We start from the raw sequence: 20,267 nt of genomic DNA, 5'->3' as shown, positions 1-20,267 counted from the left end.
GTGTTTCTCCTTGGGTTTATCCTGTATGGGACTCTCTGTGCTTCCTGGACTTGATTGCCTATTTCTTTTCCTATATTAGGGAAGTTTTTGACTATAATTTCTTCAAATATTTTCTCAGACCCTTTCTTTTTCTCTTCTTCTTCTGGGGCCCCTATAATTTGAATGTTCATGCATTTAATGTTGTCCCAGAGGTCTCTGAGACGACCCTCAATTCTTTTCATTATTTTTTCTTTACTCTGCTCTCTTGCAGTTATTTCCACCATTTCATCTTCCAGCTTATTTATCTGTTCTTCTGCCTCAGTTATTCTGTTATTGATTCCTTCTAGAGTATTTTTAATTTCAGTAATTGTGCTGTTCGTAACTGTTTGTTTGCTCTTTAGGTCTTCTAGATCTTTGTTTAATTTTTTTTGTATTTTCTCCATTCTGTTTCTGAGATTTTGGATCATCTTTACTATCATTACTCTGAATTCTTTCTCAGGTAGGTTGGCTATTTCGTCTTCATTTATTTGGTATTGTAGGTTTTTACCTTGCTCCTTCGTCTGTAACATAATTTTTTGTTGTTTCTTTCTTTCTTTTTTTTTTTTTGATGGATGGTACTGTATTCCTGTCTTACTGGTTGTTTGGACTGAGACATGCAGCACTGGAGTTTGCAGGCAGTTGGATACAGCTGGGTTTTGTAGCTTAGATGAGGACCTCCAGGAGGCCTCACTCTGATTAATATTTCCTGGGGTCTGAGGTTCTCTGTTAGTCCAGTGGTTTGGACTCAGAGCTCCCTGCACAGGAGCTCGGGCCCAACCTCTGGTCTGGGAACCAAGATCCCACAAGCTTCGTAGTGCAGTAAAAAGAAAAAAAGAAAGAAAGAAAGAAAAGAGCAGTACAATATCAAAGAATAAAAAACAAAATAAAATTAGAATGATAAAAAATATATTAGGAAAAATAAAACTATAATTGGAACAACTGGAACAAAGTAAAATAAAACCACATCAGAAAAAAGAAAAAGAAAAAAAGGGGGGGGGGGAACAAGCCAAAAGGAGAGAACAATAACAAAGTATAAAGAATAAAATAGGGCTTCCCTGGTGGTGCAGTGCCCCGCAACAGGAGAGGCCACAACAGTGAGAGGCCCGTGTACCGCAAAAAAAAAAAAAAAAAAAAAAAAAAAAAAGAATAAAATAAAATTAGAAAAATAAAAGAATTGGAAAAATAAAAATATAAAAGAATCAAGCACAATGAATCAACAAGGTAAAACAATCCCAATCTAAAAGAGGAAAAAAGAAAAAAAAATAGCCTTGGCTATGGGGGCGGAGTTTAGGCAGGGGTGGAACCTAGGTAGGGGTGGGGTTTAAGGTGGGGCGGGACCTAGGTGGGTGGGGGGGTTACGTTTGAGCATGGGGTGGGGCGTTCAAGTGTGGGGCGGGGCCTCTGCTTAGGACTTGCGTGGAATAGGAGAGGCAGCACGTCAAAAGGAGGGACTCTGGAGTGCGGAGTTGAGGAGTTTGGAAGTAGTGCCCTGAGTGAGGGTGTATGGGTGGGGCTTGGGTTCTTCATGGCAGAAGGGAGGCTCCAAGGGTAGAGGATTAGGCCCGGGAGCCCAACAGGCTTCCCGGTGCCTAAGTGGACAGGAAAGCACTGGTGGCGTTCCTCCACGCCGCCCCCCACCAATCTCCCCCAGGGTCTCCCTTGTCACCACTGCTGGACCCGTAACTGTGGGTCAGTCCCACTGGGTGTATGAACTCCTCCCCTCCCCCAGCCATCCCTCAGGGGTGCCGGTCCTGGAGGTCTGGCCTTAACTTTTGCTCCCCCTTTCCTCCCTCCCACTCCTCAGGACCTGCACGGCTGGAGGGGGCCTCAGTGGGCAGAGGATCAGACCCAGGATCTCAGCAGGTTCCTGGGGCCCCAAGTGGGCAGGGGAAACCTGGCCATACTCCCTTTTGATCCTCTGCCCTCCCAGTGGTTCCCCAATTTCCCCCTTCGGGTGTGGGATCCCTTCCCCTCCCCCAGCCGCCCCTCAGGGGCGCCAGTCCCATCCCGCCTCCACTTCTCCTTGCCCCCACTCCTCATGTCCTACCCGGTCGCTGGGGGCTCCTCCCATCCCCTTAGGTGTCCGTGGTTCCCCACCGGTGCCTGGTAGGTGCCCTAGCTGTGCCAAGACGCAAATTCCGCATCCTCCTAGTACGCCAGGTTGACTCCACCCTTCTACGCTGTTTTAAAATGCCAACTTAGAAATGGAGACAAACCAAATGCATTCTCATCCTCAGTCTGAACTGTGCTGATTTTCCCCTTGTATGTTTTATTAAATAAAAAAGATAAACACAGGACTTCATAAGCCTCCAGGGATAGACACCACAATTTACAACAGCTACACAAAGGCATAAAGTAGGAAGGGCTGAGAAGGAGATGGAGAAACATGAGACATGCTTAGGGTGATTTTTTTCAAGCAGTCAAGAAGATGAGGTTATCTAGGAAATTACTTTGGACTTACTTTTATGTGCTCTATTTAGTAAACTGGCCTGGGCATTAGTATACTTTTATGGCTTAGAAACTCATTAAAACAGTACTATAAAACGAATACACACACACATTCATGCATACATGAAAGTCCACCTGTTACATGGAATATTTGGGTACATTGCCCCTTACCTGTCTACATTTCCAGAGAGTTTCTAAAGTAGAAGACCAGTATTATACCAGGGTGAAAACACTGAAACTAGGGGTTGGACCTCTTTCAATCTCCACCCCTGGAATACCACACTGAAGATTTAATTCCACAGAGATGCCACCATGCTGTGGTGTCAGATATTTGGGGTTTAGGTCTCTACTCCAGGCATCCTTTCCTGATACTCTAATATATGGTGATAAATGTCTCCTTAATCTGTACAACAGTTTTCAATTATCCTCATAGGAGACCACCTTGAAGGAGCGAGAAAAAGGTTTAGTCATGGTTTCTATTTTTCTGTTTGAATCAATACATTCTAGTTAAATGGACAATTAATAGGTCACTTCCAAAATAGTGTATCAGTCCTGGTTAATAAACAATCCCCATAGTGGATAATGGGCCCTGTGTATTCAGCAAGTCCTGTATACACTCAGCTCATCCACTAAATCCTTTTCCAGGTGGGCAGGGTTATATGGGAAGATGAGCTAGAATGAGTCTATAAAAGTCAGTTTCATTCACTGCTTTATTTTTCAGCCAAGTGCTTTAAATGGTGTCCAGAAATTCACTTGGAATGTGAGACAGGAGAAAAGACTGACACACAGAGCCTTGCTTTATGACCATACAAAAGGGCAACTGACCCTTGCCCGAGCCTTTTCCCTGTGAAATGGTTACGAAAGTTCATCTGCACAGTGAAAAATCGTGGTGAGGTCGCGTGTGGATGAGTCAAGTGAAAGTGACGATTGGTCACGGGTCTGTCACCCATTGTGGCCGGGTCCCAGCCATGTAAAGTGCTCTGTGGGAAAGTATCAGCCCCCTAAAGAGATGCTCAGAAGCTTGCAGCTCATTAAACGGCCAGCATTTGCTGCCTCACTTGTCAGGAATCATTCTGTTGAGCAACTGCTCTCCTGAAACATTCATAAAACACATGCAGAGAGGCAACAGGGAATCTGAATTCCACCATGATACAGCTCTGGACTTCCGCCTGACTCTACCCCTATTTCACTTTTCACCTGACAGAGCTGTTAACCTGAATCAATGTTTTCTCTTGGGCAGCTGAAATAAATGCACCCCTCCTTTGGACTTCTTTATCATAAACTCGAATCCTCCGTCTACAGATTCTCAGCTGACCTAGAAATCTCAAGATCAAGGTGAACTTTATTTCTTTTTATTTTCAGTTAGACATCTTTTTCTTTGTGCGTGTGAGCGTGTTTGTGCTCTTCAAGATTTTGAAAGTTGTCATTCTCCCTCTACCCTGCACACTACTACAATTGTGTAATGTTTGAAAAGTTCTCTTGAAACTGTTTCCTACAACCCTGGTTGGTTTTCTTAAAGATCATAAGAGAAGGTATTTATCTCCTTTTACAATCTTGACAATTTTTGATTATTTTCCATGGATATCTAGTGCCTTTCTGTGTCACATTTTCATTTGAATGGAAATTTTACACAATTTCTTAGCTTTCTTTCCTTCCTTTCTTCTTCTTTAAATGAGCATTGCTACACATTTCAGAAAGAGCCAAATGGGTCCCTCTGAGATCTTTTACATCAAATGGAAAATAAGTTGCTTTCCTTGGTGTGTCAGCCCTGGGTTTCAATGCCATTAGAAGCCGCTCACAATCGCTCAGTGTGCTGAGGTTCGATAAATCTCTGGAAACCTCCTGAATAGGATCGCTGTGATTTTTAGTGAGGAATTATCTCCTTGCCATTGCATTACCAATTAGTTTTCCAGAGCACATTAAATCCTGCTGCTTTGGTTTACAGAGTAACTGAGGCATTGCTGATGAAGTATAAAAACTTACTTGGAAAAGCAGTGGGGGAGGCAGGGCGCCGACAGGACCCACCGCAGCACGACGAGTAGAATGGCGGGGCGCTCAGAAAAAAAGGCTTGGAAGGCGCTGCAGAGAAAGCAGCACATTGATTAGCCATATCTCTTAGACAGTATTCAAAATTCCAATTTCCCCGAAGTCATGGAGTAAAGCACTACATCTTCTCAGACTTTAGTTAAACTTTTGCTGGAATTAAAGTCATTTTAAAGCAGGCTTTACCTGTCAAAGAGCTTGCTAAATAATTTAATCAAGATTTGGAAGCTGTGGTGTAAACAATCAAATTATCAAAACCAAACTTAGTCATTCGTTTCCTGTGTGGTTATAAGTAGTAAATATCAAATAGTCCTTTATCTAATATAACCTCGAGCAACACTGCCCAGGAGAACTCTCTGTGATGATAGACATGTCCTCTACTTGCACTGTCCAATATGTATCCACTTGTCACATATGCCACTAAGCACTTGAAATGTGGCTAGTATGTCTGTGTAACTGAATTCTTACTTTAAGTTCTTTTTAAATTTAAATAGACTCATGTGTCTAAAGGCTTTCACATTGAACAGCACAGCTCTGGATATAATACTTATCAAGAAACAATCTGGATGTTACACACTTCAGTTTACTCTTTTACGAGATGGTATTACTCTACTGTTTATTTTCAGAACGTTCTTTGAAATATATAGATAGCTAGATCCAAAGTTGATAATAGTTAATTTAGTGAGCAATTCCATAACAAAAAGTGGTCTTTCTGATTACTTTTACATGATTCAAAGTATTTGAGAATAGTAACAACATTTACTCTCAAGAGACGTCTATTAACCTGAAAGCATTTGTGTTTATAGTATAGGGAGTTGCCATATAATTCTGCTCTTCTCATTTTATTAAACTATTCTATTCAGAACATTTTCAATTCATATACATGGAATATTATCATTACTCTTGTAAATAAAGAAATTTTACACTCTGTTCCTCAGTAGATGAAAAATAGCTATAAAGGATGTCACAGAATATTAATGGCTCTTCTTTGTTGAGCACTTACTATATGCCAGGCTTTGGTTTAGTACCTTAGATACAACATGTCCTTTAGTACAGTGGGGTTTCATACAATATAAATATGGGTGATATTTCTTTAGGTGGGCAACTTGCTTTCACCATCACATACCCAGCAGAGTGCATGGCATATTCTAAATAGTCAAAAAATGTTCAATAAATGAATGAATAATCTTAAAACTAAGAAATAGGAAATCACGAATTAACCTCTTCCCTGCTCCCCTGACACATCCTGAAACATAGTGTCTTCCATAATAGATGACCTTGAAATCTAGAACATGACTTGAAAATAAATATTTTTACTACTCTCCCTTCATTTTCAATGGAAATTTTCTTTTCTTAATCATATACAGTGAATATTATTTTGCTACAAATACATGTCTTTTTCAAGAACACAGTAATTTCAGACTCATATTTTAACCAACTGATAAGTATGTGTTTATTTTAACAGTATCTTTGAAGGATATATTAAAATAAGTATATAAGTATATATAAGAATTTTATGGTCTCATGGTCCTTAATGTCTTTGAATTGCAAATTAATCATAATGCAGGGTCTTTTCTATAATATGATGGAAAGTTGTCAATGTCAGTGTTTTTAGTTTTTAAACATCTGGATTTTCAAATAATAAAATGTCTTAATGCTACCTTGAAAATATGGCAACTAAGCAAAGTATGAAAAGGAGACCCACTTTGGTGCTCAATAAGATCTATGAAACTTTTAAAAAATTTTCATTTCTATCATAAGTTGTTCTAATACTGACTGAAAAACCATCATAGAAATGATAAATCACTTTACTTGAATTTGATATCTTAAATTGTAAGAGTATGGCATTATTTAGGCAGAGTTACATTTTCTAATGTTTCTATGAATGTATGAAGCACTTTGAAAAGTGGAAATACATTTCCCTGTATAAAAGTTACCTCATTATGTTTATTCTCAAGTATTTCTGTTAACTAACTTATTTCACTTCCAAACTAAACACTCCGTAGATAATTAAGTTATGGCTATTGTGCTGTTTGGCATCTTTAAAATTGAGGTAAAAGAAAAAGGCTGAGCCATGTTGCATTTACATACATGCGTGTAAGCATTTATCATGATAGTTGGAAATACACACACAAAAGAAATGTTTTTGCTCAATATCTAGTGTAGAAAATAAGCACATTACTATTAGTATGTAATAGTATTACATACTATTAAAATAACAATGCAGGACATGGACAAATTACAAATTTTACTATTCGAGCCAAAATGTTTCTCAGTCTAACCCTATGGCCCTAAAATGAAAAAATAAAGAATTTTTTAAAAAATGGACGGTTCATTTGAGACAAGTGTTCAATTAAATTCATTTGTGATGATAAATGAGGTTCTGAGACATAGGATCTTAGTGTTAAATTTAACCAGAAAAAGTTTTAATCGAACAGTTTGTTATAGTGCTCTATATTATCCTATCTTAATATAGTAAAGCTGTAATCAAAATGACATTCTGTCTACAGTAGCAACTCTAGTGGCTAAAGAACTACATGTGACATGACAAGGCTTAAAGTTCCACCGTGTAGCATTTCTTCACCATTTAAAATCACCTCATTGACACACATATATTTACACACCTTGTTGAAGCTGGTTTATGTAGAAATCACTGTGAAATTCCAATTAAGGGCTCCATTTTTTTATGTGCTCCTACTTGGACATAAGTCAAATGCTAATCCAGCTGAGCATGTGACTGCAGGGATGTTGAATGGTGTGAGGAAATAGCCATTTAAAATAACGTAGTGCGTTAAAAACATGTATAACACTTTTAAGTGTTTGTAAACCACATGGTTTTTAAAGTGGTGAGCAAAAACAGAAACTCAAGTGTGATAGAAACAAAGTGACGAGTTAACAGATGCATGAAAACTTTTGTAAACCATTTAAGAACTACCTTGAAGAAGCTCTGAAAAGGGCAAAAAAAAAAACAAGGCAATTTCAAGCAGATGATACGCATTCCAAAGCCCATCAGTATAATCTAGATGCAGTCACTTTATCATTTATCATGAGAGGACCAACTCATTTTAGGCGTACTGAGCAATACTTATGATAAAACTATTTAAGGACTACCTCCTATACACAGGCACTGGACTGGCTATGCATTTAACACTTGCTATTTCATTCATTAATATTCAACCGCAAATGGGCAAGCATCTGGAATGTGATGATGACTGGTCTCAGCACATTTTTTAAAAGACCAGGGAAACACAGATATTTTAGCACAGCATGTAGTTATTAGCCATGAGGGATAAGGATGTCATGCACACAGACTGCCAGTTATCCAGTAAGAGATGGAACCCAGAAAATGGACATCTCCACATCTCCCCAGCTTTCCATAAGAGAAAATCGAATGGCTTTCCCTGTGGCAAAAATGCGCGCTGTCAGTTTCTATAGCGTGATGTTAGGTTCCCTCAGCACAGCACTTCAGGATACTCCAAATTTTGTATCCTGTCAACAAATCTGCCTTCTGGGTTCTGTGGGAATCTCTTACAAATTACATACAAATGACTTAAAATTTCCAGAACAAGACTGTCTGAATCCAAATGACTAAAATCACTTATTCACAGAAAACTTCATGAACTTTTCATTTCTTAATCATATATTCTGACTTATTTGAAGACACAGAATCAAACTATCTATTAATTATTTTGAATGTTTAATTAAGATGGGAACTTAGAGGCAACTTAATGGTGAACTGGCCTGGTTTGTTTTTTTTTTTTAACTTAACTACACAGTTCTGTGACAAAAGCATCCCACAGTCAAGGATGGTTACAAGCCTAGATACAGAAAAATTACTTTCAAAATTCTGTTGTCTAGAAAGCAAAAAAAAACATTAAAAATTTTTTTTTATTATTCTATTTTTCTTTACCAATGGAGAACAGAGTGTATCTACATGGGGTGAAACCACATTCTTTTTATTGTCATAGCAAACTGTGGTATTAACTGATTTGTGCTGACATTTCAAAGGACGGATCCTAAAGACCACTGATAAAACCTTCAAATAAATTTCAGGAGCTACTGCGATGCTATGCCGACTGGGCGGCACATTTTAGAGGGACAAGGAGACACGAGAAAAGGTTCCAAGGTGTCTTACAAAGGCAACCAAAGGTCAAAAAATACCTCTGGGAAAGAATAACAGGGAATTAAATAATTTCAAAAGAATGGTTTTAATGACCTCCTTCAAGTGCTGGGTACATGGCACCAGGAATAAAGAAATCTAAACCCCTGACCTTGAAATACTACACAATCGAACTGACTATAAGGAATAGAGTGGACCCCCCCCCGCCAAAAGACTCCAAAGAATGACAACCATCTGTCTTGAGTAGTAAGACCTAAGAAATAACACTTATGAATAAGGTGTGATTTATTTTATCACACAACCTGGACGGAATTCATTTATGTGATTCACGTGCAAACTTGCCTTCCATCACAAGGCAAAGCAAGTTAAGTCATCCTTTACATTTCTGCTCATCAGAAAACAAGAGAAGTTTGCATTTATTTTTGCCTTAAGTATTTCAGACACAGCAAAACAAAGGTCTTAATGTTCTAGTACAGTTCATGAGAAGATAAACCAAATGCAGAGTCTACTTGTTTGATTCTGTCCTTTTAATTCCACGCAAATAATATTTATTGCATATCTATCAAGTGCCACATAATGCACCGTGTGCTGGGATGACACAGATTCAAAAAGGATAGCTTCCCTCCCTGGAAGAATTTCTACCTTTAAATGTTCCGTACCTTACAGGTCTGAATCTGCTGATCAAATAAATGAAATACAAATATCTTCATACTCCAAATTCAGTTTTGTCCTATAAAATCTGGCATTTTCCAAGGCCGTGAGATCTAAAAAACATAGTACTGTGTGTTCCCCTAGCCAATGTTTCTCAACCCTGAATACACATCAGAATTATCTGGAGTGCTTTTCAAAGATACAGATGCCCAGGCCCCACACCAATTGGGTTAAATCAGGCTGGCGAGGAGTGGGCCCCCTAGTATACCATTTTTTTTCAAAAGCTCCACTCGTGATTATAATGTATAATCAGAATGAGGCCACTGAAAAGAACACAAAAAAATGCCTGACATACAGCAGGCACTCAATAAATGTTAGCCTTTATTCCTACCACTATTATATAATTTGGGATCGATTCTAAGACAGTATATAAAAAGAAGCAGCATGGTCCAGATTTCCACTAAAATATACTATCAAGAACAAAGAAAGGAGTATTATTGTTAGGAAGCCTTTGTCAAAGAAGGCTTTAAGCAGGAAAAGCATCTTGATCTGGAAACTTGACTTGGAAAGTATTTGAATGGCAAAAGAAGAGAAAGGCATTCCAGGAAGGAAAGGTGGCATGAACAAAAGGAAAGAAGGCAAGGTTGACGGTGACACCCAGGGCAGGTTAAGGAGACCAGCCTGACTGCTGGCCCAAGGCCAAAGATGTGAACATTAAGATGTAGTTGGACACCCCAATGTTCACAGCAGCAATTTACAATAGCCAAGACATAGAAGCAAACCAAATGTCCATTGACAGATGAATGGATAAAGAAGATGTGGTGTAGACGTGTATGTGTGTGTGTGTGCATACACACACACACACACACAATGGAATATTACTCAGCCAAGAATGAAATAATGCCATCTGCAGCAACATGGCTGAACCTAGAGATTATCATACTAAGTGAAATAAGCCAGACAGAGAAAGACAAGTATCATATGATACCACTTATATGTGGAATCTAAAAAAAATAAAATACAAACGAACTTACTTACAAAACAGAAATAGACACACAGACACAGAAAACAAACTTATGGTTACCAAAGGGGATAGTGGTGGGGAAGGATAAATTAGAAGACTGGGATTAACAGATACACACTACTATATATAAAATAGATAACCAACAAAGACCTACTGTATAGCACAGGGAACTATACTCAGTATTTTGCAATAACCTATAAGGGAAAAGAATCTGAAAAAGAATATATATATGTATATATATATAACTGAGAAAAAAAAGAATGTGGCTGGAGGAGCTAAAAGCAACTGATGGAATGAAGGTCTTGAAGGACAAACTGAATATTTTTATTTGATCTGATAGTCAAATGGGGATAATTAAGGTTTTCCTAAATAGCTTGATGATATGATGAAAGCTACATTAAAAAAAAAAAATCACCTGGCAGTAGTGGATGGGCTGTAGTGGAATATAAGGGGGGCTAAATGGAAGGATTCTACTGTGGTCATATGCTGCGTGGCAAGAGGTAACGACCAGTTGTTTGGACACTCCAACTAGCATCTTCTCTTCTGTCCTCAAAACACCAACAAGGGGGTGGAGTCTGGCTTTTCCTCAAGCTGTGGGGTTCTAGTTCATTGCAATTATCAAAGGTAGTCCCTTCCCCTTCAAGGAGTCTTCATTAGACAGCTGCCTCTCCCTTCAAGGAGTCTTCATTAGACAGCTTCCAAAAAATAAGCAAAATTTGAGGAAATCCCTTGCTCTTTTTATTATAAAGTCAGTGTCACAGAAGAGAATACCATGGCAGATCAGTACCTGTAGCTCTCAAAACTCTACAATCCTCAATAAAGGCTGCTTGAGTTCCCAGCTCTACCACTATATGTGATTAATTCCTGCACTGGTCTCCTCCAGCAGGAGACAGACCTGGCAGAAATTGTGTCTGATGATGGTTATCCTAATTTTACCTCGTGGCACACTTTAAATGGTTGCAAATTATTTGGCACTCCTCCCATTGAGAGCCATCTCTATTTCCCCTTCTCTTGTATTTGGGATAGTCTTGCTGCCTTGCTTGACCAAGGGATGTGGAAGAAGTGACATTCTGGAACTTCCAAGGCTAGGTTGTAAGAAGACTTAACAGCTATTGCCTGGGTTTCCGGGAATGTTGCTCTTAGAACTCTGCCTTTCAGAACCCAGGTGCCATGGTATAAGAAGCTCCAGGCCCTTGAAAAATCCAAGTGTGAATGCTGGAACAGCTCTAGTTGAGCACCACATCAGCAGCCAGCATCCCTGTCAGCCAAGCGAGTCCATGGACATCCATCTTGGACATCCAGCCCAGCTGAGCCCTCAGATGATGGAGGCCCCAGCTGACCTCTAATTGCAATGAGATTCCAAGTGAGAACCACCCAGCTGCGCCCCATCAGTCCACAAAACCGTGAGAGAAAATAATAAATTGTTCCTTTAAGCCTCTAAGCTGTGAGATGGTTTCTTCACAGCAATACCCCTTTTCCAGTATGTATTTTACTTATGGCGGAAGGGTGGAAAGCTGTCTTTCACATCTTTCCCTGTGTGTGGTCAATGGGCTCTTGAGGTATGTGGGTGAAAGTCAAATGGTGAGCCTAACATCTGTGCTCATTTTGAAATGAGGTTCAATGCAGTTTCATGAATTGCTTAGGATTATATAATCAGTAATTTAAAGACCTTAGATTTGAATCTAGACTTTAAAATTAAAGAAATACTGCTAAAACCAGCTCAGAAAACTATACATTCTTTTAGAATTGACTCAATTTGCCATTTATGCTTTGGAAAAGGTTTTGGCAAACTTTTACTATAAAGGGCCAGATAGTAAATACATTAGGCTTTGCAGGCCATGTGGTCTCTGTTGCAGCTGTTCAATGTGTAGTACGAAAGCACCTATAGAAAATACGTAGACAAACAGAAATTACTCTGTTCCCGCTTTGAAGAATCTGACTGTCTTTTGGTTTCAGACCCAATCTAACTCTAAGGTAGGTTCAACACACCTAAACTCAATCCAGTCCTAGGTTAGTCTATTAAAAAAATTCACCAGCAGTCATGGTTTTTATTCTCTTTTAATGTACAGAAATCTTCTCAAAGAATAATTCCTCCACATATTTTAATTTTTAAAGTATTAGGGATTTAAATTTTTAAGGAACAAGGAATTTTGACACCTCTCAAGAGGACTGGTATAAATGTATATATTGTATATTCTATTTCTGATTGCCACTTAGAACTAATGAAATCAAGGCTGTTATATCATGCGTGGTGCCTGAACATGTGAAAGAAAAGGGAAAAACCTAGTTCATCTTTGGAATATCTATAAACAAGAAGGCAATTAAATATTCAGCAATAAATAGAAAAAGACCTGATGTTTTTTTCCTTTCCTTTTCCCCATGCTTTGTTTGATTCTGAAACAAACGTCTAAAAATTTATAGAAGCTTTCTGATCTTTGACTTCAGAGAATTTTAGTGCCTTAAGTTTACTGTTCATATAACTTACAAAAAGAGTGTTCCCCTGAAATACTCCCAACTAATAGCTGGCTGACAAAATGAACCCCTGAAATACTCCCAACTAATAGCTGGCTGACAAAATGAATAACGTTATTAAAGATAAAATCAGTTATGGTAACTTTATATACAGTGATGAATCACTCAGCATTGCCAAATCAAGTATTGACTGGAGGCTAAAAAGAATGAAAGGGAGAGATTTCATTAAAAGTGGAAACATTACTGAAAGTAAAATAAAATATTTTTGGAATAAAATATACAAGGGTCTGGTAAGCATATTATACGTTAAGGCAAAAGTCCAATTTCTTACTAAGAAAGTTTAAAATGGAAGCATGATCTAATGAAGTCTTTAAAGAAGGATTCTAACAAGCATTCCTAGATAAAAATCATATTGTTTCTTTCTACAGTTTGCCTTTTTATTCCTGACAGACTCCAGTGCATTTGAATGAAAACAAAGTGATTAAAAATTGTTTTTAATTTTCAATTAATTTTTAAATTTTTTAATTTTTAAAAATTGTTTTGGGGCCTCCCTGGTGGCGCAGTGGTTGCGCGTCCGCCTGCCGATGCAGGGGAACCGGGTTTGCGCCCCGGTCTGGGAGGATCCCACATGCCGCGGAGCGGTTGGGCCCGTGGGCCATGGCCGCTGAGCCTCCGCGTCCGGAGCCTGTGCTCCGCAACGGGAGAGGCCACAACAGAGGAAGGCCCGCATACCACAAAAAAAAAAAAAAAAAAAAAAAAAAAATTGTTTTGAATTTTTAATTTGACTTAAAAATTGTGTACCTTCACTGTGGAAAGAAAAATGACAGTAATTAAGGTAAAAAACTTTATTTAGGGCCTCTGTTAACCCAAGATTAAGTGGACAAACATTGTTTTAAGAGCTACAAATCAAGCCTCCCCAAAAGATATAAAATGGATTCTAAAATTATGGGAGATATCAGCAAGAGGAACAGTGTGGTGGAAAGTAGGTTGAGGAGAAAATAATGTATTTACCCCCCAACTCTAACATAAAAACACATTTCTTATGCAAAATATTTGATAATCCTATTGATTAATGACTTATAAAGACTTTAGAAAAACCTTATAAAGCAAGGTTACATAGAAATATGAAATAAATGGTAACTTATCAGTGACTTTTTTTATGAATCCAACAAAAACCTTACATTATGATTTCAAATTATAGAAGTTAAAAACTAAATCAAAATAAGCAGGATACCAAACAAATAAAATCTGCCTCAGGAATTCAGACACATTATAAACCAGTCTCACAACATGATCCAATGACTGATTTGTTAACTCTTAGAGTTTGAGAATAAAGAAATTTATGACTCAAAAAAAAAAAACCACACATTTGTTTAAATATTTGAAAGATGATCACATTTTTGCTTCTATAAAAACTTTCATAGCAATGAAGCTAAAAGTATTTTATGAACACAGCTATTACCTATGTTGCTTCCCTTACTTTCAACTGGATACCATCTCTATCATTGTTCAGCAGCAAAATTAACCATAAGATGTCTTCTTATAGCAAAAAGAGACTTTTTCTGGTGGGCACAAGAACAGGATGCAGGCGGCACACTCCAAAAGGAGTACAACGGAGTCTAATGCACAGCATTGGGTCCCACATCTGAGCCACACTGATGGCAAACAAAAGTAGCTAAAAATCAGTTGACAATTCTTTTAAGTTGCCCACAACATATGACATCCTTTGGCTTCCTGACATGACCCTGAACCCTCTGGAGCCTACATTTACTTCTGCATAAATCTGTACTCAATTTTCTGGGCATTCAAACCACTGTGCCTCTTAAAATAATCCTCAAATCCCTAAAGTGAGTAAGAGTTAAGGGAGAGATTCTAAAATGTTCCTACTTGCCTACTGTATTTACTCCTATTTGATTATTAAACCTCAGTAATAAAGCTTCAATACATGTTAACAGATTGAAATTTCTTGCTGTTAAAGCAAAGTAGAGAAGCACATTCTAGGGATTGGGAGAGGGATAGGTGCTAAAGTGAGAGGCAAATAAAATGCACATAAATTGCTACCCTTTTGTAATTCCAACTCAGACCTTATTTTGGAGGGAGTGTGGTTTTCTCAATCTGAACCAGAAGTAAAAGCACTGTCACTGGTTCTCATCACTGCAAGAACTTCCTGAACCTGAAGTTTATGAACTTGGGGACCATATAACAATTTGTTCAGAGCTGATTCCTCATGAACTATGTAAAAGTTATTAATATGTTAATATAAATCCAAAGATATGTTGAGCAGATTATTTTTAAAAGTACAGGTGTAAAAAAATAAGAAAAAGGAAAAAAAAATTAAAAAAAAAAAAAGTACAGGTGTAGTAAGACTATTGTTTGGTATTATCTACAAATTCCACCAAAGGATGTTTGGGGTGATGGCCTGAGCAAGGAACTACCAGCATGGGTCCCATCATTATCCTCTTCTGGATCCCCCATTCTCTTTGTCCTGGTTCTGGGTCGGTATCATCAATAGTCAAGATCCTGTGACTTTAATTTGCCAAAACAAACCTAAAGCATAGTGTCAGCAAAAATAAATGACAAACTCTGGCTTCATAAATCAAATCACAGTCTTCAGCTGGACTGGAATCCCCACCTGAAGCACAGATTCATCTTCTCCTCCCTCCCCAAAGTGCCTAAGATGTAAGAGAAGCTATTTTATGTCACACTTTCAGGGTATGTCAGTGAAAGCGGATAAAACTACCAGTTGGAAAAAAAAAACCATAAGTGCAAGCAGTTTAAGACAGAGTCAAGGATTAATAGGCCAAGAGTAACTGGCACTGTGAGGTGGACAAGAAAATCAGAGGGCACGTGACGCATTAATTAACAACTCTAAAGGGGTACCAGACAGAATACTATGGATCTGGTTCCACTTCTGTACCACATGGTACAACCTACTTGACAAAATTACTTTAAAAAAAAAGAACAGTTCAATTCAACTATTCAGAATAAAGATTTGCTTTCTAATCCTTTTATATGCAGCACTAGGAGTAGATTTAATAATCACTAAATTATATTCAGGAAATTATCTTCATTTCAAACACTTTCTAAAATGTTTAAAATAACAAATGGTACTGAAAAGCAAGGCTATTTGTTCCGCTTACTTTGAAGAAAATTGGTGGCATAACTAAGAGAAATTTTAAATTTTCAGCTTTTTACATTTCAGGACCCTCTTTAATATACAAAAACATGGCTATTTAAATCTAGCACAATAGCCACCAAATAATGACATTAATGAACTTCTGGGGGAGGATCTCTGATGATTAGGATTTACTTGAAAAACCTGGTTTCCATGAATAAACTATAATATCCAAAATTCTTTTTTTCCACATACAACCCCTGGAGGTGAATCTGCTCAACTACCTGTTATTACACTAAACACGCTCCTTTCAAACTTTGAAGAATACCCTCTGATTTTTTAAGTTTTTAAACTACTCTATATACACAACTTGACAACATACAGCTATGGAATGTTCCTTTGCTTGCTCTAAATACTTAAAGGCTTGCCAGTTTTCAGGGATGAAGTACTGACAGCTAAACTCTCATCCATAATCTGCAAACCTGTGTTACTAACTGTCACCACCTTTCAGACACATAACAAGACGAAGGGGAAGGCCAATCTCTTTCCTTATGGGCTCAGATATAACATCCCAGTCTGATTTATTATTGTGATACATGCAATTGGTTATCCCATAAGCCCTCATTAGTTTTCTCACATTCAATGAAAGACTAATCCAAGGAATATGGAGATTTGGGGCAATTTTCTCCTCTTTCACAAGACCACAGATGTTTAAACTGATACTTCAGGCAAAAACAAAATTAGGAAGTGGAATAATCTTTGTAGTAAAAAATTGGCCTATTATGAGAATTAAAGCAGCTAACAATTATGAAAATGCTTGGTAAACCATAAAGTAGGACAGAACATGGACTATAAGCTTCACAGGGGCAGAGACAGTCATCTGTTTTGTTCACTGATTATCCCAATGGCCTGGAACAGTCTGAACACATGGGAGACAGTCAGTAAGCATTTGCTGAATGAATGAACTATATGGTATAATTAATAGTGGGTAACAAAAATAATGAAGCCGAAATGCATGCAGTGGCATAAATCCCCTAGTTAAATGGTGCTGTCTTTCACCAATGCCCTTAAAAAGAATTCCGGGGTTTTCTTATTCAACATCTAGACTGGTGCACTCAACAAATTAAGTTGAGAAAAAAATGAGTAGTCAAGTACACCGAAATCATTAAAAATCACATTTTGTGATCCACTCCTAAGTTAGTGTCTAAAGGATTAGAACTGGTTGTTCACTGATGTTTCAGAAAGAAGTATTTTATCGTTCTGAAAACAGTAGCTTTTCTAAATCTCCTTTCTACTCTTTACAGAACGTCAATCACTATTTCATCTTCATCTAATTTTCAGGTGATAGCTAACATTGTCAGCACTCATTATAACTTCATAATTCTACACAGTACAAAAGAATTTCCACATTTGGTAGGGCAAGAATCTGTCATTTAAATAAAACTGGAGCACGGTTCAGAAACCTATATTCTCTGTCAAAAATTTTTTTAAATGTTTTTAAGCGGCAAATTTGTGGGCACAAATTTATGGGGTTCTAATCTTAAGATATTTTTTGAGTTTCAAAAATTAAATGCACTCTTCACAAGAATGATTTTTTTGAAATAAAAAGTTATATGTTCAAATAAAAATTAACCTAGGAAAACATCAAATCTTCAATAAGGACTGAAAAAAAATTAGGAAAAAGATAGGCTTAAGCTATATGAAAATACTTCAAAGTGAAATTTAAGTTCTTATACTCTCAATTATTCCAAAAAGCATTTTTGCATTTTGATACTTTAATAAGTGTACAAGAATGAGTATGTTCTTGAAAATAAAAATAATGTAGTTAGGAAACCCTTTACCCAATAATTGTAACATTTTGAATGAAAATGAATAGGTATACAAAATTATTTTTCAGAGTTATTGAAATGTCTGCATTTGATTCACATTTGGTTTACTTAAATTTAACCTGTAAAATCTACAAAGGTTAAAATTAACTTTTTTGAGGAGCCAGTCATGATCAAGAGCAACTTAAGAATTCTAAAAAAATAGCTTCTATGAACACAATGCCAAACCACCAAAAGTTATACAAATCACCAAATTTTCTTGAGAATGTTATTTTTATGAGTCATTATTTACCAGCTCTTGTCTACACGAACCTGCTTTACACGTTTCTCATTTTCCTAATACTTCAAAAAGAACAGAATGGCCCAGATTTCCAAGGCACATAAACTTTGTCTTAACTGTACTTGTTCCTCTCCCAGGGTGCAAAAGCGCTGCCTAGAATTTAGGTTTTACACTATGCGAATGAGACCGGTGCTGATTTAATTATATTTGTTCCATTCTGTTAGTAACCATTTCAAACTGAAAGACCAAGACAGGTTCTAAACATGTTCAATTCTATAAAGCCATTAGCAATAAATTTGATTCGGCAGTTTGGTGGGACAATGAAATCTGCTGAAAAAGCGTCTATTAGTCATTCTGGACAAACCCACCGGGATTTAAAGAATGAGTTAAGATAGTCTAAGGACGCAAGCCAAAAAAAAAAAAAAAAAATCCAACTGGATCTCAGTTTTTGAGTCTCTAAGAGGCTTTCCCTTTCTCACTGCCAATTTCGGCAGCCCCTCCGTAAGCTTTAGCTAATATATTGACTAAACTGTCCGCATCCTCTTCCCAGTCACAACACTTAGGTTTTATTCGGGAATTAAAACAAGCAAACCAAAACTGCCCTTCTTTGGGTAAATTCTCATTTATTGGCGAACTTCCTACTCCAGGTGCCAATTAGGCTGTTCCAGCTCAGCACGAAGAAAAAGCCAGCTTCGATTTTCTTGCGTCTTAGTGATCCAAAATGTAAGAGTGAAGAAAGCCAAAACTTTGCGCAACTCTTTTTCCAAAGATCTCTGCGAACGTTCTGCAACCGCCTCGACCGTCGCAACGGTATGAAGAGGCAAAAGCCCCCAAAGCGGGCCGAGCGAGGCTCTCCAAGCCAAGAACTTTCCAGGGAACGGGTGTCGCGCGGCCTCCGGGACAGAAGCGGGCGGGTGGAGACGCTGAACTTGGGAAACCCCGTGAAACTGGTCCTGCGAACCCAGAGATCTCAGGACCGGGGCTGCCCTTTCGGCTAAAGCCAGGAGGTGCCTCCAGGGTTTCTTCAAAAAGGCCTTAAATTCAAGGCAGCCCTACCACTTGTAGAAAGAGGGGACGGAGAGGAAGCTGGTGGTACGCGAAGGGGAGGAAAATCACAGTTAGTGGTGGTACCCTCCTCACCCCCGAGGCGGCATCTCCACCGAATCTCTAGATGCTCTCGGAAGGTCCAGGCCCGGGCGGATTCCTGCGCACTAGGGCCGGCGCGCCCAGGTCTCGGGACCCGCAGGCCAAGAGGCGCCGCCCGCGGCTGGGGAGGGGAGAGCGGACTCACCTGGGGTTGACGGCTGGAAGGCACAGTCTCGGTCCCCCGGAGCCCGGCCCGGCAGCCTGGCGCCGTCCGCCGAGGGGCTGAGCACTTGAAACGCCCACCGCGTGCCGTAGGGCGCCCCGCTGGGGCTGACTGGTTCTGCCGCGGGGCACAGCTTGAGCGGAACCGGGCTGGCGGGCAGGGGCCGGACCTGAGCGCCTGCGGCGAGAGCTGCCGCCGGGCCGTGGGGCGGGGGCGGTGGTAGCCTGTGCGGCGGGGCGCCCCCAGCCCGCAGCAAGTTCTCGATCAGGAAACTCTTGCCCAGGTTGCCGAAGCCCGGCGCGGCGGGGAAGTTCAGCAGCGCGGAGGAAGCCACCACGTCCCAGTAGGCGCCGGCATGGGCCGCCACGGCGCTAGGGAGCATGGTGCGGCGCCCTGGACCGCTGCGCGCCCGCTTCCGGACCCGCGCCCCGCGCGCCGCCTACCGCAACGCTGGAGCGCGCTCAGCCGGGAAAGGAGGTGAGAGCACCGCGGACGCCGGCGGGCTGGGAAAGATATTATTTTCTGGGCTGGGCGGTTTTTTAAAGGAGGGGAGGAGTGTGTGTGGGAGGGGGGAGCTGTGCGTTTCCCCTGCCCGCGGCGTTGGCTCTCGGGGCGCCGGGGGAGTCCCTCCCGCCCTCTATGCAGATCCAGACTTTTTTTTTTTTTTTCTATAAGGCTGGAAGGTGTGTCCAGCCCATCCATTCATGTCACCCGGCCCACAAAGTGACAGACGCGGCCAACAATAAGGGCAACTCCGAGAGTCCGAGCTTTGGCAAGGGGAGGGGACGCGTAGCTGGAGGAGACGGGAGTGGAGGCGACGGGAACCGGGCGCTCGCCCCCTCCCAGCAGCCCGGCCCCGGCCCTCTCTAGGGAGCCAGCGCTGCCCCGGGAGCGCCAGGGCGCGTGGAGGCCCTCGCGGAGCGCCCTGAGCGCGGGCGGCGCTCTCACCTGGAGAGCGCTC

The 20,267-nt window shown here is 39.8% G+C and overlaps 1 protein-coding gene across 1 annotated transcript in view; it reads right to left on the bottom strand.

Annotated features, from left to right (window-relative positions):
* Nucleotides 1-20,019, bottom strand: part of DBX2 (developing brain homeobox 2) — a 38,977-nt gene extending 18,958 nt beyond the window's left edge. The window contains exons 1-2 of the mRNA XM_007116284.2: nt 19,289-20,019; nt 4,450-4,545 (exon numbers count right to left, since the gene is read on the bottom strand). Of these exons, the coding sequence (XP_007116346.1) occupies nt 4,450-4,545; nt 19,289-19,688 (496 nt within the window). The 5' untranslated portion in view covers nt 19,689-20,019. The remainder of the gene's footprint in view (nt 1-4,449; nt 4,546-19,288) is intronic.
* Nucleotides 20,020-20,267: the final 248 nt, after the last annotated feature.

Source organism: Physeter macrocephalus, chromosome 6 (assembly GCF_002837175.3).
Source record: "Physeter macrocephalus isolate SW-GA chromosome 6, ASM283717v5, whole genome shotgun sequence".
NCBI classification, from domain to species: Eukaryota; Metazoa; Chordata; class Mammalia; order Artiodactyla; family Physeteridae; genus Physeter; species Physeter macrocephalus.
This window is presented reverse-complemented; position numbering and strand designations above follow the sequence as displayed.